The sequence below is a fragment of the Nothobranchius furzeri genome, chromosome 2 (assembly GCF_043380555.1).
Source record: "Nothobranchius furzeri strain GRZ-AD chromosome 2, NfurGRZ-RIMD1, whole genome shotgun sequence".
In the NCBI taxonomy this organism is placed as follows: Eukaryota; Metazoa; Chordata; class Actinopteri; order Cyprinodontiformes; family Nothobranchiidae; genus Nothobranchius; species Nothobranchius furzeri.
Genome location: NC_091742.1, coordinates 97638917 through 97659289, shown reverse-complemented (window position 1 = coordinate 97659289; position 20373 = coordinate 97638917). Strand labels below are relative to the sequence as shown.

Sequence of the window (20373 nt, the reverse complement as noted above, 5' to 3'; positions counted from 1 at the left end):
CAGTTCACTTCCCAATTACAGCAACAGCCTTATATCATAACCACATAAGTGGAGAAAATGTTCAGTAGCAATGAGAGAATTTGCTGTTGCGTTTAAGTGATGTTAACTATTGTTTAATATTTAAACTTGCTTTCTGATTTTTTTATTTATTCAAAAACCCTGGTAAGGGATGTTTTTCTGTATTTGGAGCATCAGAAAAAGTTTTATGGTGGAGGTGATGTTTTAAAGTCACTGAGAAACTGCATGCATGCAGTTTGTTATTTTGCTTCTAATTAGGGCTGCAACAACGAATCGATAAATTCGATTAAAATCGATTACTAAAAGCGTTGGCAACGAATTGCGTCATCGATTCGTTGTGTCGCACAACTCTTCCAGACCAGCGCAAGTCAGATCAGCGCGAGGGAGAGCCGGCAGATCAGCGCGAGGGAGAGCCGGCAGATCAGCGCGAGGGAGAGCCGGTAGATCAGCGTGAGGGAGAGCCGGTACCAGCAGATCAGCGCGAAGGAGAGCCGGTACCGGCAGATCAGCGCAAGGGAGAGCCGGCAGACTTGCGCTGCTGCGAACCGGTTCCGCCCAAGGCCGGATTAATTGGGCAATTGCCCAGGGCCCACGAATTCTAAAGGGCCCAGGGCACGAGCTAAATACTGTATCTATAATTTCCCGCTTTATGAGGACTATGGTGACCGTACGTTCCGTTTTCCCCGGACTTGTCCACTTTTCACACTCTGTCCGGGCGTCCGGAATGCGGGTTCTTGTATTGATGAAAATGTCCGTCTTTTCATCCAGGAGAAGGGATCGAATTATGGGGGAGCTGTATATCCTACACATCAGGGGAGCCGGAAAAAAGTTTTCTATATTATATCATTTTTGGACTCTTTTGAGCAGAGAGCGGCACAGCGCATTGTTGTTGCGCAGCGATCCAGGCAGCTGCTTCCAGCGCACGGTCCATTCTCAAAGTGGCGCAACCAAAAAACTATAATTAGCACACGATCGTTCGTGTATGCACATGTTCTCTATTTTCTGTCTTATTTGTGCCTGAAGCGCTCTACTGCGGAGCTCATCACCTGTGCTGTGGTGATGTCACCTCACGCAGCATCGAAAACGCGCTCTGCGCTTTGTGGTCAGGAGATCTCTTTGATCTGCTCAAAAGTAACTGATGAGGTGAAAAGGTAAGAATCCAGGCAACAGATTTTCTGGACAATTAAGAGGAGATGCAGGAAGATGAGAGACGGACAGGACAGGAAAATAGTTTAATAAAAACAAGAAAACAAAACAAAGTGTTGAAAAGTAAAATGTAGGTAGATTTATCTCCATTACACGTTTTTACCAGTAAAAAACATATTTATACATCTGATACAATTCAGATCACCTTCAAAACTCAGTCACACACCCAGGGCCGTTTCAAGACATTTTGGGGGCCAAGGCAAAATGCCCCCCCCCCCCCCAATAAATGGGCTCCCCAGAAGCCTACCCTCTCCAGGAGTGTTAGTTATATGGTGTTTATAAAAGCCCCTCAGACATTACTGACATGTTCTAATATTATCAGATGAAAAACTAAATTATCAGACACGCTGTCTCATCTGCTGCTTTTCTAAACTTGCAAAAAGTAACAAAACCATTTGAAAGCCACTATTTGTGGATTCTCTGAAAGTTTCCATGGAGTGTGTGACAACTTATGTTTTAATTGATCGTATCGTCTAATCTCACAGCTGAAACAAGCATCCTTAATAATCTGTGCACAGGAAGCTTACCGATGCTGTAGTAAAACAAAAGGTATAATAATTTATTATTAATAAAACCTTGTTGCAGCACTAAAGCAGAAAAATGAGATTTTGCATTAAATATGCAAAATATTTACATATGAATTGTTTTAGAGCCCTTTTATTGGCAGAATCTGATATTAATTTAGTTCTTACAAAAAATGGGTCCCAACATGGTTTGTGTGGCGTTGCCATAGTGTGACATCATAGGCACAGATCCCCTGTCCTCTTATTTGGAAATGGAAATATGGTCACCCTATTAAACAAACTGTCCACCCGGGCTTTTGCGCTGCACAGAGACGCTTCGCTGCCAATGACTGAACGTCAGTTGAGAATCAGTCTCATGCAGCTGACCAATGAAGAGAGGGCCTCAAGTTAAGACCCTCTCCTCATTGGTCAGTCCACACGAGGTGGGTCAAAGGTTACTCTGGGCGGGTTACGTGTTGTCAGGCATTCAAGTATTGAGTATATTTACTGCATATTACAGTAAAATATTCTGTATGTGACCACATTATGGTGATCCTCGGGTCGTGATGATGGAGCCCTTGAATATTGTTGCCCAGGGTACGACAAAGTGTTAATCTGGCCCTGGTTCCGCCGTCACATTCCCGCAGAAACTGGTTGATCACACCGGGGCCAGACTACTAGCATGTGGCTTTACAACCACAATGTCCTCGGAAGCAAAAACGCTTTTAAAAGGGAGGGAGGAGTCCTAACTGTTGCTGCAGGCGTGTTGTGTGAGAGTGCAGTTATATACTGGTTAATATATTTTTGGGTTCAGTTGCTTTCATGTGGCCTAATGTGAGTCTATTTGGGATCATTGGAATGATCAGCAGCATTTCTTGATGTGTCTTTATGGCAGTTGCCCAGGGCATCATAACAAGGAGGATGGCATTCATTTACTTTTGTTTTATTTGGTATTTTTTCAGTCATTTTTGGAAATAGTGATCAATTTTGATTAATTCACAGCCTATGTTTAATTACATTTAAAAATTAGTTGTTTGACACCCCCAGTTATAATAAATGTCAACAGATGAGATCAAACAAAACAGATGAGAATTGCCCTTAAGCTGTTTAACTTGGACCAAGCATTTTAGGTCACAGATAGATGTAGCCTATAGGGTCTCTGTCTATACACCTTATAAGACAATTTAGGTGATGGCATGTTGTTTTTCTGCTATTGAACTGTTTTCTAATAATGTTGTGTTAAATAAAGTGAAGGAAGGAGAGAAATAACGTTTCCCTAGCAGTTTTTAAAAATTTCCCCATGTAATCCGATTAATCGATTAATCGTGTCGAGACCCCATCCGATTAATCGATTATCCAAATAATCGTTTGTTGCAGCCCTACTTCTAATACAGTAGCAGGTGCAGCTGCTAATACAGTAGCAGGTGCAGCTGCATGTTTTTGCAATAAAAATATTATGTTGTAATGGAATTCATGCATTAGTTTTTGTTTGCTTTGAACCCAGAGCAGACATCACACGCCAGACGACATCAACACTGCATACTTTAGTATTTGTTCATTTATCGTGAGTAATATCGATATCGCAATATTAAGCACTGTTATCGAATATCGTGCAGCCCTAATCTTGATCATGGGTGTATTGCTAGGCTGCAGCTAGTTAAAAATGCTGCAACCCGTCTTTAAACTGGCACTGGTCGATTTGATCATATCACTCCAGATGTTGCCTCTCTGCATTGGATCCCAGTTAAGATTTTGGTTCTGGCCTACAAATGTTTTATTGGCCTTACTTCTAGCTCTTTATCTGGAATTCTAGTGCCATATGAGCCATCTTGTGGATTAAGGTCAGCTGACCCAGTGAGCAGAACTAACTGTCATCACAAGCTGCTGATCTAGAAGCATGATGCTCATTATTATTTTATGGGTTACAGACGAGTGTTGATGCTCCGCGCCGTGATTTCGTTGTAGGATACAAACTTTACAGCACTCTCACGGAGTAAAGATTTGGCAGATATGTTTGTTTACATTTTTGCCCCTGCGCGTCTACAGTGTTAGGGAAAGGAAGGGAGAGGCCGACGTGATGCTGCTGTCAGGGTGTCTCTAGGCTCCACAGTAGCAGCGACGGACGGCTGGTTTGACCGGCTCTGAGAGGCGTAAATCAGAATTTGCAGATAGCATTTTTTTCCTTCTACCAATCGCATAGTGATGTCTGGACTTAAAAGCAACTCTTTAGATTCAGTTATTTGTTAAAGTAATGCATTACCATAAATAGTAATGTGTTAACCAACATTTGTTATGTATATTACTGATTGCAAAAACACCCCTAGGTCTTTTGTCTTCTCTTTTTACTGAATATTTTTCTTTTATATATTTCTGCTTGGTTCACTGCAGTTTCAAGGAAGAGAGAAGAAACGGATGAGAAACCTCTGCTCTTACATTTCCACAACCATCAAATGAAAGACGGAGGTGTCCCAACCAGCAGCTTGGCTGGGCAGATGACAGCAAAAGTTGGTGGAGGAGCAGAAATTAGCAAGAACCTAGATCTGGACCCTAAAGAAAAGACATCCGATTCTTCAGAGATTGAAGTTAGTCGAGAAGATGAAGATGATGTGAATCTAGATTCTGAGCGTTCAGACTCTGGGCCTGAAACTGGAAACGGAGATCATGGCTGTAATGAGAACAAGTCTTCGGGGTCAGATATTAGGACCGTCAACAAATCATTTAGCTGCCCTGTGTGTGGTACACGGTTCCTCCACCAGTGGTCTCTTCAGGAACATGTGAGAGTGACAAGTCATTCAGCAGTAAGGTCTTCAGAGTGTTCGGTTAATACAAAATGTGTGAAAGAGAAGCAACATGGAGGCTCATGTAGAAAAGTCCAGAAAGAACCAAAATCATTTAGTTGTGATGACTGTGGAAAAAGATTTAGCCAAAAGTCCAGTTTAACCCGTCATATGAGAGTCCACACCGGGCAAAAGCCTTTTGCCTGTGAGCTCTGTGGATACAGATGTACCCATAAGGCAAGTTTAAACACACATATGAGAGTCCACACAGGAGATAAGCCGTTTGCCTGTGAGCTCTGTGGATACAGATGTAGCCATAAGGCAAGTTTAAACACACACATGAGAGTCCACACAGGAGAGAAGCCTTTTGCCTGTGAGCTTTGTGGATACAGATGTACCCATAAGGCAAATTTAAACACACACATGAGAGTCCACACCGGGCAGAAGCCTTTTGCCTGTGAGCTCTGTGGATACAGATGTACCCATAAGGCAACTTTAAACACACACATGAGAGTCCACACAGGAGATAAGCCTTTTGCCTGTGAGCTCTGTGGATACAGATGTACCCATAAGGCAACTTTAAACACACACATGAGAGTCCACACAGGAGATAAGCCGTTTGCCTGTGAGCTCTGTGGATACAGATGTACCCAAAAGGCAAATTTAAACACACACATGAAAGTCCACACAGGAGAGAAGCTGTTTGCCTGTGAGCTCTGTGGATACAGATGTACCCATAAGGCAACTTTAAACACACACATGAGAGTCCATACAGGAGAGAAGCCGTTTGCCTGTGAGCTCTGCGAATACAGATGTAGCCGTAAGGCAAATTTAAACACACACATGAAAGTCCACACAGGAGATAAGCCGTTTGCCTGTGAGCTCTGTGGATACAGATGTAGCCATAAGGCAAGTTTAAACACACACATGAGAGTCCACACAGGAGAGAAGCCTTTTGCCTGTGAGCTCTGTGGATACAGATGTATCCAAAAGGCAAATTTAAACACACACATGAGAGTCCACACCGGGCAGAAGCCTTTTGCCTGTGAGCTCTGTGGATACAGATGTACCCATAAGGCAACTTTAAACACACACATGAGAGTCCACACAGGAGATAAGCCTTTTGCCTGTGAGCTTTGTGGATACAGATGTACCCAAAAGGCAAGTTTAAACACACACACGAGAGTCCACACAGGAGATAAGCCTTTTGCCTGTGAGCTCTGCGAATACAGATGTACCCATAAGGCAGGTTTAAACACACATATGAGAGTCCACACCGGGCAGAAGCCTTTTTCCTGTGAGCTCTGTGGATACAGATGTACCCAAAAGGCAAGTTTAAACACACACACGAGAGTCCACACAGGAGATAAGCCTTTTGCCTGTGAGCTCTGCGAATACAGATGTACCCGTAAGGCAAATTTAAACACACACATGAGAGTCCACACAGGAGATAAGCCTTTTGCCTGTGAGCTTTGTGGATACAGATGTACCCATAAGGCAAATTTAAACACACACATGAAAGTCCACACAGGAGAGAAGCCGTTTGCCTGTGAGCTCTGTGGATACAGATGTACCCATAAGGCAACTTTAAACACACACATGAGAGTCCATACAGGAGAGAAGCCGTTTGCCTGTGAGCTCTGCGAATACAGATGTACCCGTAAGACAAATTTAAACACACACATGAAAGTCCACACAGGAGAGAAGCCTTTGTCTGTAAGCTGTGTTGACAAAGATTTAGCCAAAAGACAAAGTTAAAGAGACATACGAGCATCCACACAAGGCTCGAGGGATTTATTTAACAACAGTACTTCCAAATGTACTATTTGGTTTTTTTACAACCTTAATATTAGTCTTGTACCTCTCCTCAACTATCGTTGATCGGCCCTTGAGCCACCTCTTCTTTTGATTTTCATTTTCAAATCTCCTTTGTTTTTTAAACTCAGACCTTAACCAAACATTTGAGATGTTCATTCATGAATTCTGAATACAAAAAAATTATTACTTAAAGATTAAGAAAAAACTGTTATACCCTCCTGTATTTAAGAAACATACAAGATAACAGACACATGATGGTTGTAGTACGTAACCCACTGCAGTTTAAAGCTGTTAGATACCGGTGGCGTCTGCTTTAAACAATTTATCTGTATATAAAATAATAGCATACAATGTTGTAATAACTGCAGCTTAAAAATAATGTGTCTTTATTCATTTGGAGCCCCTAAGAAGAAATCCCACCTTAAAGGCTGTGGAGAGACAGCTGGGACTGTTGTCAAGAAGTCATAAATTACAAGGCGGCTCTGTGGAGACTCCATTCTCCTATAATAGTATTTTACTATTCTAAGCAGCCTTAGGAATGTGCCTGTACCAGAGTTTTTAGGGATGTTCTTACAGAGTTATAAGCAGTGGACAGATGCTGGAAAGACAGAACCGCTTTTGGGCTGCATGGTTCTCCACCGGTGTACCGATGCTTGTATTAACATGGACTAGATTGTAATAAACCGGTTATCTTTTTTAACTCAAACTTTGCCATGATTGAGTCATAGAACTCCAAGAAACAGCTCAGCATGAAAATTAACCACATTCCCTTTATTTCTGATGACACAACTAATCACTGCTGGTGGACGATTAATCACAGACACTTAGCACTTCTGCATGCGTTCTGTATTCAGTGTGAACGAGGCTTCACGCCCTCTCTCAGTAGCGCAGCATCGTGCGTGTTGCGTAATTTTTATATTACTCCCATATTAACTCAAAGAAAGTTTAGAGCACACACAGAGGGATTTGATTGATAATTTTGTAAATTGTAATCCTGCCAACAACAAACAACAACAAATACTTTGCAAAGGGTGAGAGAAATCAAATACACACCAGAGACGGAGGTCAGTTTGCTCTCACCCTTAGGCAAAGCCTTGGAGCTCCTTTTATTTAGGAAGGCACAGCCAGAAGTTACAGATAAACCCACACACACAATTCTTCAGAACCAGCTGACCGGGGTAACCTAATCAACAGATTTTTGGACCTTCATCTGTTCTCAGGAAGTTACAGATAACAGGAGGGTGATCAAATAGGTCATTCTTCACCACTCTAAAATGTAAAATAAAATCGATGACCCTCCATTTAAAGGAGACATAACATGAAAAACCCACTTTTTTATCCATTAACACAGTGTGTTTCACATTTTAAGTGTCTAAGTGAGCAAAAAGGCTTACAGGTGCTGGCCAGTAAATTAGAATATCATCAAAAGGTTGAAAATATTTCAGTAATTCCATTCAAAACGTGAAACTTGTACATTATATTCATGCAATGCACACAGACCAATGTATTTCCAATGTTCATTACATTTAAATTTGATATTCATAAGTGACAACTAATGAAAACTCCAAATTTGGTATCTCAAAAAATTAGAATATTCTGAAAAGGCTGAATATAGAAGACACCTGCTGCCACTCTAATCAGCTGATTTACTCAAAACACCTGCAAAGGCCTTTAAAAGGTCCCTCAGTCTTGTTTTGAAGGCACCACAATCATGGGGAAGACTTCTGACTTAACAGCTGTCCAAAAGACAATCATTGACACCTTGCACAAGGAGGGCAAGACACAAAAGGTGATTGCTAAAGAAGCTGGCTGTTCGCAGAGCTCTGTGTCCAAGCACATTAACAGACAGGCGAAGGGACGGAAAAAATGTGGTAGAAAAAAGTGTACAAGCTCTAGGGATAACCGCACCCTGCAGAGAATTGTGACGACAAACCCATTCAAAAATGTGGGGGAGATCCACAAAGAGTGGACTGCAGCTGGAGTCAGCGCTTCAAGAACCACCACGAGGAGACTCATGAAAGACATGGGATTCAGGTGTCGCATTCCGTGTGTCAAGCCACTCTTAAACATGAAACAGCGCAAGAAGCGTCTCGCCTGGGCCAAGGACAAAAAGGACTGGACTGATGCTGAGTGGTCCAAAGTTATGTTTTCTGATGAAAGCAAGTTCTGCATTTCCTTTGGAAATCAAGGACCCAGAGTCTGGAGGAAGAGCGGAGAAGCACAGAATCCACGTTGCATGAGGTCCAGTGTAAAGTTTCCACCGTCAGTGATGGTGTGGGGTGCCATGTCATCTGCCGGTGTTGGCCCACTCTGTTTCCTGAGGTCCAGGGTCAATGCAGCCGTCTACCAGGAAGTTTTAGAGCACTTCATGCTTCCTGCTGCCGACCAACTTTATGGGGATGCAGACTTCACCTTTCAACAGGACTTGGCACCTGCACACAGTGCCAAAACCACCAGCACCTGGTTCAAGGACCATGGTATCCCTGTCCTTGATTGGCCAGCAAACTCGCCTGACCTTAACCCCATAGAAAATCTATGGGGTATTGTGAAGCGGAGGATGCAATACGCTAGACCCAACAATGCAGAGGAGCTGAAGACGACTATCAGAGCAACCTGGGCTCTCATAACACCTGAGCAGTGCCACAGACTGATCGAGTCCATGCCACGCCGCATTACTGCAGTTATTGAGGCAAAAGGAGCCCCGACTAAGTATTGAGTGCTATACATGCACATTCTTTTCATGTTCATTCTTTTCAGTTGGCCAACATTAGAGAAACAAACATTTTTTCATTGGCCTTTAGAATATTCTAATTTTCTGAGATACCAGATTTGATGTTTTCATTGGTTGTCACCTATAAATATCAAAATTAAACGTAATAAACATCGGAAATACATTGGTCTGTGTGCATTGCATGAATATAATGAACAAGTTTCACGTTTTGAATGGAATTACTGAAATATTTTCAACCTTTTGATGATATTCTAATTTACTGGCCAGCACCTGTATATTATTCACTGGAGTTGCTATTTAGATATTTATTAATTAAGTTTTGGGCATATTTGTCCACCTGTTCAGTTTTTACATTATCTATTACATCAGTAATTAATTTAGTGAGGATAACTACCAAATATGGTAATGGCCCTCGGCTAAACACAGAGCCAATCCGCCATTTTTTCTTCTCGCTAAGATTTTTTGTAGTCCTATTGGAAAAATGCAGAATGTCTGGTTATTTTAGCCACACACAGCTCAAAACTGTTCCTCGTTTTAAGGAAGGGTGGTGTGGCAGTATTTAAACCCAGGAGCTGATGACACTACTGCTAAAAAAACACAGAAGAAAAAGTAGTGTGTTTGTGTTTGTGTGTGTGCGCGCGCGTGCGCATGGTTCGTTCGTTCGTGTCTTCCAGCTAGTAAGTACTGACGGCTTCATCTATCTAAAAGGAGTCATTTTTATCTGAATGTGGCAGCACCGGGACACAGCAGCAGAGCGGTAAGCTTCATATCACTCTAAAATGTCGACAAACTTTACTTTAGATTTACGGGCATTAGCAGCACTAAAGCGTTAGCATCCGGCTTGCTATCGCTAGCACAGTATGCTAGTAAAGTTAGCACCCATATTAATGTGGATTTGGCTGATTTTCGTGGAATAAAACGTGATTTCTGATCAACGCCTTCTTTTACACCAGATGATAACCTCCCACTGATTGTAACAGCAGAGAGCCTGTGTGTTATTCTACGTGAGTGTGATGTAATCTTAGCATCCAGTAAATAAAGTCCCATATCAGCTTAAATGCAGCGTGACAAAGTCATTAAAGTGCGTCAACACAGTGGATTTAATAGAGTAGTAAGTCTGTCTGCACTGCTCTCTAATGAACTTCCTTTCATAAGGAATCATTCGTATAATTTTAGTGTCACTATTTTATTACATTTGTAAGAATATGAAGTCACTGCAGCAAAGTGAACTTGTGAACAAACACAAACGTGACTATAAACATGAAAGCTAAAGAAACGACTTTCCTAAAGCTGCTTGTAAACAAAATATGTCATTAATGTTATCGTCTATCATTGCAGAATATGGCGATGACATCATGGAACTGGTCTTTGGAAAAGTTTTCTCTGAACCAACTCCGTTTCTAGATGAGGTAGAGAAGATCTGCATCTCACCAACCCTCTGATCTCAGTATTCAGACAACGGAGGTCTCCCACTGTTATCCAGGACCAGTTTGAAGCCCACATACTGCCCCTCCCTCATCATCAGGAAACATCAATCCGTATCCTGAGGACAACAGAAGACGGCAGGAGGACAGGAACTCTGAGACCTAGACACCACCAGCACCGAGACACAAAGCACCTGTGTGCACAACGCCTGTTTAACTACTAAAGCCTGTTTATTATATTGTTCTACTTATTTGCTGTGAGGTTAATACTTAGAAAATTTGTATATTAATGTAAACAATAAAAAAAATCACTGATTGTATGTTTTCTTTTAGATGTAATGGTCCAAACTCCACCTTGTAGACATTTATTGCATCCTGTATGTAAATACACAGAACAGGCTCAGATCCAGGATGACCCAGCATGCTCTTCTTCCATTCTGGCTGTTAGGGATTTTATCAATAACTCAATGCCTACTGATGTTTTCACCTAACGGTATTTATTTAGAATGCAGGTAAGATTTAACTATATTTGTTAGCAAAGCAGACTGATCTTGGGAATTTCACTGCAGCACTGATTTCCACCTCTCTGTACGCATTAGAGAGAATTACCACTTTACAGCTGAACACATTTAATAAAGATACAGGCTACGCATTGCAGACAATAAAAACAAAGTTGTAAGCATTAGAATTATAATGATCACATTAAAGAACATTTGGAGGAATGTTCTTTATTTTTGACTCGAATCTCAAATCTTTAAATTAAAATGTAACTGCTTTTTATCCATTTTCAGCCATTAAGACACCCAATATTAAATAAGACTACTTATAAAATTATTTATAATTATATGTATGTATATATATAGATAGAGATCTTAATAAAATGTATTCTTTTAATGGTGTTTTAATGAGCTGTATCATTTTTTAAAACATTTTTTATAGAAATAAATAAGCAAGCAGCATTCCTTGTGTGTGTGTGTGTGTGTGCGCGCGCGCGCACGTGCCTGCTAGCTTGTCCCTCCGTCGGCCGTGACGGGTGTGTGTGAGTGACTACAGACAAATGCATGAGAGAGTTAGCAGCCTTGAAACAGCTTGATGAAGTACTCTCCCCACATGTTTTAAAAATGCTAATATGCTATGCTAAATCTGCTATGCTAAATAATGATTTCTCTATAGAACTACAAAGTCCGACTGGGGGAGGAGAGTACAGGTCTGCACTATGGAGGGGGGGCGGAGTTTACAGCTCCTCCTCCAGTTTAAAGAGACAGTACCCAAAAACGGCTCGTTCTCAAGACTCTCCTCAGAACAGGGGTAGATGAGGGTCTGTAGAGCAACAATAATGAGGAAATCAGACCAAAGAACTGCAGTTCCACTGTTTTTAGACCCCCAACTGAAGGATTTAGATGTAAAAAGGAATAACTTAAAAGCATGTTATGTCTCCTTTAAACAAACACCTACACTTACATCAATAACCCTGTGACGTCAAAATCAGTTATATCCATCAGTGCGGTTGTCCTGTTCTGATTTTTTTCATGTAGTTGTGGTTTAGGCATTTTTTTGCCATTATCACTGATAAAAGCTGTGGGTTTATTCATTTGTGAATGAATTAAGCAATACAGATCACAGTCCAATGTTTTTGTTTTGTTTTGATTTTTAAGTAAGGTTCAGCAAATGCTGTCGAATCACTGAACGCCATCATCTGGGAAGTGAAATGTGAACTGTTTCCAAGTACCGCTGTAATGGGCTTGCATACCACTAGGCAGAAGAAAAAATATTTGCATTTAGAGTCTCACTCACTGATTGGCTCTGCCACGTCAGGCTAACGTATGATTGGCTGTCCCTCTAACTCGCTGCCATGGAGACGACAGACCGGTGTTTTGCCTGTCTGCAGGAGTCTGCGTTCATCTACCTGTAAGTTTTTATTCAGCCTGCATCACGTCAGCTGGATGGATTTTAACCTCAGAGCTTTTGTTTACATTAACATTTGAGTCCATGTGTGTGTGTGTGTGTGTGTGTGTGTGTGTGTGTGTGTGTGTGTGTGTGGAGCAGAGTTAGCATGTCGGACAGAAAAGTGAACATGAGAGACTTCTTCTGAAGTGAAACTAGAGAAACACAAGAACCACGTTATTTCTCACTCTAGATTCTCCGCGTCACAACTTCTGAATGACTGATGGAATTAAAACAATTCCAACGGTTTCAAAAAGGACATAAAATGAGCTTTCCAACGATGTAATTCACGTTACTCCAAAAATCGCTATTGGAGGGAAACCGGCTTTGCAGTGTCACAGACAGAAACGGAGCGAACCGTGACGGGAGAGCGGAACGACCCGGAGGAGATCATCTGATCATCTGCATCAGCTTTTATAACGTTATGGAAACGTCACACAGAAAATCCACCTGGTTGGTCAGGTGTCCCAGAAGTTTCTGTAGCTGGTGACACGATGGACAAATTACAATCACACTTGTTTTTATTTGAATACTCAACTATTTACTAAATGATTCAGCTTCATTCCAGCATTATTTATACTTACAGTAAATATTAATTTAGCTGAAAATAGAAATTTATATCAGTGCAGATTTTTATTAGTTAAGTTTATGTCATGAAAAGTTTAACTTTCACATGTTATTACCATTTATGTGGCTTATTGATCTTTATAATGCTGGTAGGAATGTAGCTACAGTTGTGATGAATGTTTGTTTATTTAAGGACCGTGTACAATATTAAACATACATATTGAAATTTGATGCATTGTACCAGATTTAACGTGAAGCTAACTCACATCTGCAGTCCTGAATGAATGAGTGTTATCTCATGTGTAGCGTCATGAATGGCCTCTAATGTGTGACAAAGGTCACATTTTCCCAGCTGGGTCAAGCTGGGTCGACTGTAACTTTGCCCCACAGATTAACCCGCCAGGAGCCGTGATGTCTGCTGAAACCATCTTTATCTGCTGCTGTTCCGTCCCAAGACGAAGGACACCTCAAGTTTCACAATAATTGTTTTAAATAATAATTTTAATAATCTCTTGACTTTATTACTGTTATTACAACCATCATAAATAATCTCTTGATTCAGTATACATGTATTTTAATTACTGGAATGACTTATTATGCTTGGGTATAATAATAATTATGGTTGATAATCCTAATGTGTGTTCAGTAAACCAGAAGGTCATCTTGCACGTTAGCCAGCCTCATTCAGAAGGGATCCAGGGTAAAGGGAAAAACCATCACATGTCTTTACTTCATGACCAAGCTTTCTGACGCTGAGAGGGCGTGTTCTGAGGGTTTTGTTAAAAGCAAATCCCGCAGCAAAAAGTTCAGTTCTTGAACATACCAGGAGAAGAGGGACGGCCGCCCGAATCTCTACTAAGCATTCTGTCACGCCGATAGAGTTGCTCCGAATAAACGCACCTGTTTCCAGCTGACGCAAAACTCCTTCAGAGTTATTTTATTTTGAGACGCAAATAGTTCCACCAGTCGAGTGACCCACGGAGACATCTCAGGATTGATTTGGTCACACTAAGGTCCTACCAACCTCGTGCCTGGAGGAAACCATCTCCATCTGACATCTCGGATCCAGAAGAGGGTCTCCTGATACTGGGTGAGGTAGACATTCTTGACAGATTGCGTCTGTATGCCGTTTCTTCTAATAAACATCAGTTAGCTGCAAAACTACTTTCCACCCAGAAACGCTTCTCTCGCTGAAAGAAACCTTCTGATATTCATTCACGCATTCAAAAACTCGCATTTTCATTTTAGCTTCCATTCAGTCACAGGTTTGCTTTTTAAAACAAGTTTTAACATCAAATTGTCTGTTAAAAATTGTCATTTCAAATTGTCATTTTTTAAAAGTGTTAGTAATAAATTCTTAACTTTAAAAACTTGACTCTTCTTTGAAATGGAACACAGAATGGTGTATATTTCTGGTTATTGAAAAAGCAAAGATTCCTTTAAACTTCTGATTAAATAAACAAACTTTTGCTATTAAATTTAATTATCTTAAATTAAACATTAATCTTTGGATTAAAAGTAGACCAAGCTCGTTGGCATATGAACTTCTATCGAATATATAATATCCTAGATATTTATATATGATAAACAGTGTTGGTCAAGTTACTTGGAAAAAGTAATTAATTACTAATTACTGATTACTTCCCCCAAAAAGTAATCCTGTTACTTTACTGATTACTTATTTTCAGAAGTAATTAGTTACTTAATTACTTAGTTACTTTGTGAAAATATGAAACACAACCTGACTAGGCTATAAGTATATTCCGTCATATAAAATTCAATCATGAAACAGTCTGCTCTTAAATTGTTTTTAGTGGTTTTAACTTTTTCCTTTACAAACATTGCATGAAGAAAAAACTAAATAAACGAATGCAGCCGGCTCCTATACAGTCAAAGAAATTAGTTTAATACATAAACCTGTTTATTGCACATTTCACCACATTTTAAGAATAAATCAAGTTTTTTTTCTTATATTTCTGCACATACCTGCAGTTAAAACGACTAACCTTTGCAGTGTTTAAACTTAGAGTAAATTCTAGTGAAATACAACTAAAATTTAAAAAAAAATTACACTATTCCATTTAACAATTTTTTAGAAGTTGGTGAAGTGGAACTTAGAGTAATGACATAACAACCAAAACAGAGAATTCAGTTTCATGCTACATTTAGACCTAGTCTCAGTGTATATGGCTCACCAAAAATATATAATTTTCAATTATGTTTTCACTTTATGACTTATGACTATCTATCAAGCAAAAACCTGTAAATGTAACTGACTCCAGAACAGTTTAAGCAATGTTTTTTTAAACATAAAAACCTGTTTTCTGCACATTCCACCATCTCTTTCTGCATATTCTTCCATATTAAATAAAGTAAAACATTTTTGTGGCATTTACACTCACCTTTTTAAGCAAATCCAACTAAAACATTGCCAAAAATAATAAAAATAAATAAAATTCAAGTTTCTTCCATACAGTATTTTTTAGAAGTTGCTGAAGTGCAAAGAGGACGAGTAATGCTAATTCTACCACAAAAAAATAAATAAAAATTTCTGTTCCGTGCTACATTTAGACCCAGTCTAAAATTATGACTAACCTAAAATTTACCAGATGTTTTGTTTTCTTTTGGAGTGAAGCAGTGGTTACATCGCATCAGCAGAAACTTCTCAAACCTTCTATCAGATAGTCGGTTTCTTTTCGGGGAACGCACCAATCCACCTAAGCTAAACAGCCTTTCCACTGGTGCACTGGATGGCGTTGGAGTGTTGTACTTCATGTAAATCTTTTTGACAGTTGGAAACTGATTCAGAATCTCAAGCTCATGCCCTGACCTTATATAGTCAGTTACTTCATTTTCTGCTGACAAGGATTCTCTGGGTTGGATCTCAAAGTCAAAAAAGTCCATCTCATCTGGACTGGCTGGAGGTTGGGAGTCTTGGGGCCCGTCAGCAGTTGCAGCAGCAGTTGTACGACACTCTGTGATAAGAAGCTCCTTCACCTGTTTTAGGGAACATTTTGTAATGCAGCTTTTACCGTCACATATTATAAATGAAGATTTTGTAATACAGCTTTTACCGGACCAAATATTATAAATAATTATAGTAGAATAGCTACACGAGCCACTAGTTCCATTTAGACTGTTTATAACTAGACTGAGGGTCAGGATGGTCCCTTGAGAGTTGATTGTGCTGATCAGCTTTTTCCTTGAGTAGACGACCGGACACGCAATGATGGGAGCGGAGTCGGATGGATAAACAGTCATATGTCACTTCTTACTTGCTTATCAAAGAATGTGCTGATGTGTGTACTCTGTACTGAATAAAAGACGCTCGAAGGGGATGAGCTCTTTGAGATTTGTGGAACTCCATACTGGGTCGGTTTGTTCTTGGTTTTCACATTTCTCCCTTTGCAAAGTCAGATAAAATGTTTCAGTTTCTACCTGTGCTTGTGATTCACTCTAGGTAACCTGTGCTGCTAAAATCACCCAACGACCTGCACTCGGCTACACTCGTCTCTCAGCCAACGCAGCTTAAACTTTGGACAGGTGGTCGCTGCAAGACGTCCTTCTTGGCTCTCCAGAACAGCATTAAAGCGAGTCTTGATGGCCTGTAACATACAATAAGATGTATCTAAGGATTTATGTATTTTATTATGTTATATTTACAATTATTCTCTCTTTTAGATTATTGTGATAATAATTTGAATGAGATTCATTTATCTTTATTTAATCTGACCACTTTGATATTATGATTAATGTTCATCACTAGTAATTGTTTTTAGGTTTGGTTTTTTATTCTATCATTTTAAAATTTGTAAACACTACTTAACACACAGTAAAACATTCATATTCCATGTAGGGTGTTGAAAATACATAAATAAATGAACAGATTACTAAATCCATCCAATGCAAATATTAATTTATAACCTTACCTTGACGATGACATCTGGAAGGGTGGCTGTCCTTTTAGAGAGGTCGTCTTTCAGGGCAAGTGTCTCTGACATCAGGCTTGTGAGTGTTGGTAGTAGAGCTCCATAAGGGCACTCATCTCCTTGCAAGATGTCCAGAGCTACTGTCAGGGGCTTCATCACACTGATGTATTCTTTCAAGAGCTGATACTCCTTTTCAGTAAAGCACTTGATTCCCAGTTTTACACACAATGGATTAAGTTCATTTGAAGGTATAGTGAGGATTCTTGAAATTGCTTCATACAGGGAATTCCACCTTGTGGATGTAGGTACCATCAGCTTCCTGCGGCTGATTTCCTCCACCTGTTCAGCAGCTAATGTCGACCGACTTGCTTTAGTCCAAAGAGCAGAGCCCTTCGCCATGCTGCTCCTGTACACACTCTTGGTTTCTGCACTGGAGTTTAGATGTTTCTCAACATCACTTGTTGATATCAGGTTAATGGTGTGTGATGCACATCTGTAATGTGGAGGCAGGCTAAACTGACCTTCAGTAGATGGGGCTGACAGAACATTTACGACATCTGTAAAAGTTGGTTCCTCCTCATCATCCTAGTTTTCAGATTCAGACTCCAAATCACAGGACTGATACACGCTGAATGCTTTGGCAAAGTTGGATGCGTTATCTGTTACTGTGGCAACAACTTTGCCATGCAACCCGTATGTGGAATGAATCTCTTCAATCTCTGCTCCAATCACATCAAATGTGTGGCTGCCTTTAATCCTCTTACATGCAAGGGCCGCCTTGTTGCACTGTAAAGTGGAATTAATCCAGTGAACTGTCACACCCAAGAAACTTTTGTTATTCACCGTCCAAATGTCAGCAGTAGTGGAAACAAAGTCTACCTCTTCAAGTGTTGCCTTCAAATTGGAGTTCATGATGTCATATTCTCGCTCAAGGTATTCTGAGAATGACTTTCTCTGGGGTAGTTTGACACCACTTTTAGTCGGAATTTTCTCTATGATGCGTCGGAATGATTCAGAATCCACAGTGGAAATCGGTAACATCTCCTCCACTACATAACCAGCGACAAGCTTTTTCAGTTCGGCGGCACCAAGCCCGGCGGGTTTTATATCTATTTTCACCTGTTTACTAGCAGTAGGGCCGTCTGATGTAGAATCCACGTTAGCAGCTGCAGCTGTGATGCCAGTCGGGCTCTCGGTGAGCTTCACATTCCCATGCCGGTTAGCTAGGTGCTTGCTAAGGTTGGAAGTTGAGTTTTTTGCTGCAGATAAAAGTTTCCTTCCAACGTAGAGTGTGCAGCGGACACTAATATTTTTGTCGTTTTTTACAGAATAAAACTGAAAGTAGTGGCGATACTTACAACCATCAAACGCCGAACGAGCATGCTCTCTGTCACGCTCCAATGTTCTCATCAGTTGTTTTCTATCATGGACGGCGTACGCGTTTAGACGTCATCATCAGGAGACGCGCTCTACTCAACTGAGTAACGTAGTAACGCAGCCTGCTTAAACCGAAGTAACGGCAGTTTAATTACATTTTTGCCATTGTAATCCCTTACTTTACCCGTTACTCAAAAAAAGTAATTGGATTACTGTAACGCGTTACTTTTAACGTGTTACTGCCCATCGCTGTCTGTAACCCACATTTCTTGCCCAGGTGTGAGTCTGCTGAGATTTTGCACACGATGCCGCAGATTATAGCTGTGTGCATCCTTCCTCTTCCTCTCCTTTTCCTTAAGCTCCACAACATTTTCATCTGGACGGTCAGGATCCAGTAGAGCAGGAAGCATTGGTATAGTTGTACGAATTCTCCTCCCCATGAGAAGTTGAGCGGGGCTGTGGCCATTTTGAAGCGGAGTCGCCCGATATGACAGCAGGGCTTTCTTTAGGAGTCTCTTGACCGTCTGCACCGCTCGCTCAGCCTCGGCATTTCCTTGGGGGTATCTCGGGCTGCTGGTGATGTGGAGAAATCCGTAAACTTTGGCAAACTCAGCGAAGGCCGCTCCTGACAACTGCGGTCCGTTATCGGTGATTTAAGTCTCACAAATGCCGTGGCGTGCAAAGATTGACATCATCCGCTCTAGATGGTGTCAAAAGAGCAATCTCTACGTACCTCGATGTATAGTCCACCACTAAAAGGTAGGTTTTGTCTTTCAACATGAACAGATCCGCTCCGCACTTCTGCCATGGCCGACCTGGGTATCGTGTCGTCATCAGTGGCTCCCTCTGGTTCTGCCTCTCCTGACAGCACGTCCAGCAGTTTAGAACCAGTTCGTTCAGCTGCTGACTCAACCTTGGCCACCACACAGACTGGCATGCTCTCTCTCTGCACTTTACCACGCCTTGATGTCCCTTGTGCAGCCTGGACAGAACATCATTTCTCACAACAGCAGGTATGACCAGTCTTTGTCCCTTTAGCAGAAGACCATCTTGGACCATGACAAATGCCCGTTCACTCCAATACCGTTTCAGAGTTGGTTCTGTGATGCCGTGTGTGGGCCATCCTTCTGTGCACAGCTGCATCACTCGTGCACACACACTGTCCCTCTGCAGTTGGTCTTTTAACTCCTCCAGGTACGCAGTACTTGCTGGTAGGTTTTCCACCACTGTGTCGACGTAGATGTTGGTGTCCTCAACCAGCTCTTTTTCATCTGTTGTCTCTTTGCTCATTACTGGAGCTCTTGACAGTGTGTCTGCAGTCCACAGAGATTTTCCCGTTACAAGGGATATGGAGTACGAGTAGTGCATCAGGCGCATTCTAAAGCATTGTATCCGAGGAGGTAGAGTATCCAGTGCCTGCGATCCTAAAAGACTCAGGAGAGGCTTGTGGTCAGTCTCCAGCTGAAAATGTTTTCCAGTGAGGAAATTTCGAAACCTCTCACAGGCCCAAGTCAGCCCCAATGTCTCCTTCTCCACTTGAGCATATCTCTGTTCCGTTGGTGTGAGCGACCGCGACATGTAGGCTGTTGGTTTCCATTCTTCGTCCCATCTCTGTAGCAGTACTCCACCCAGGCCATATGAAGATGCATCTGCAGAAACTTTACATTCTCTGTTAGGATCATCCATGGTTAGGACAGGTGGCGCTGTCAGTGCATCTTTTAGATCCTGAAAAGTCCTGACCTGCTCGGCACCCCACATCCAGCAGTTTTTAGAGAGGAGGACTCGTAGTGGCTTGTCCCTCTCTGCCAGCTGTGGGATGAACTTCCCCAGCTGGTTCACCATCCCAAGGAATGATCTTAGTTCGCTCACAGTTGTCGGCACCTTCATCCTCTTCACCGCCTCAGTCTTTGCCGGGTCTGGGCTGATGCAGCTGGCAGAGACCACGTGACCAAGGAAGCTCACCTTTGACTTTGACAGGTCACACTTTGCGATGTTCAAGGTGATTCCAGCCTTCTGAATTTTTGTCAGCACGGCATGCAGGCGAGCGTCGTGCTCCTCTTGCGTGCGGCCCCACAATCC

The 20373-nt window shown here is 41.4% G+C and overlaps 1 protein-coding gene and 1 pseudogene across 2 annotated transcripts in view; both read left to right on the top strand.

Moving 5' to 3' along the window:
* LOC107373201 (zinc finger protein 271-like) overlaps window positions 1-11436 on the top strand; it is a 31754-nt gene extending 20318 nt beyond the window's left edge. For both annotated transcript variants that reach the window (XM_070548425.1, XM_070548424.1), the window contains one exon: window positions 4116-11436. In XM_070548425.1, the coding sequence (XP_070404526.1) occupies window positions 4116-6262 (2147 nt within the window). In that variant the 3' untranslated portion in view covers window positions 6263-11436. The remainder of the gene's footprint in view (window positions 1-4115) is intronic.
* Window positions 1-20373, top strand: part of LOC129162424 (uncharacterized) — a 297886-nt pseudogene that overhangs the window by 91575 nt on the left and 185938 nt on the right.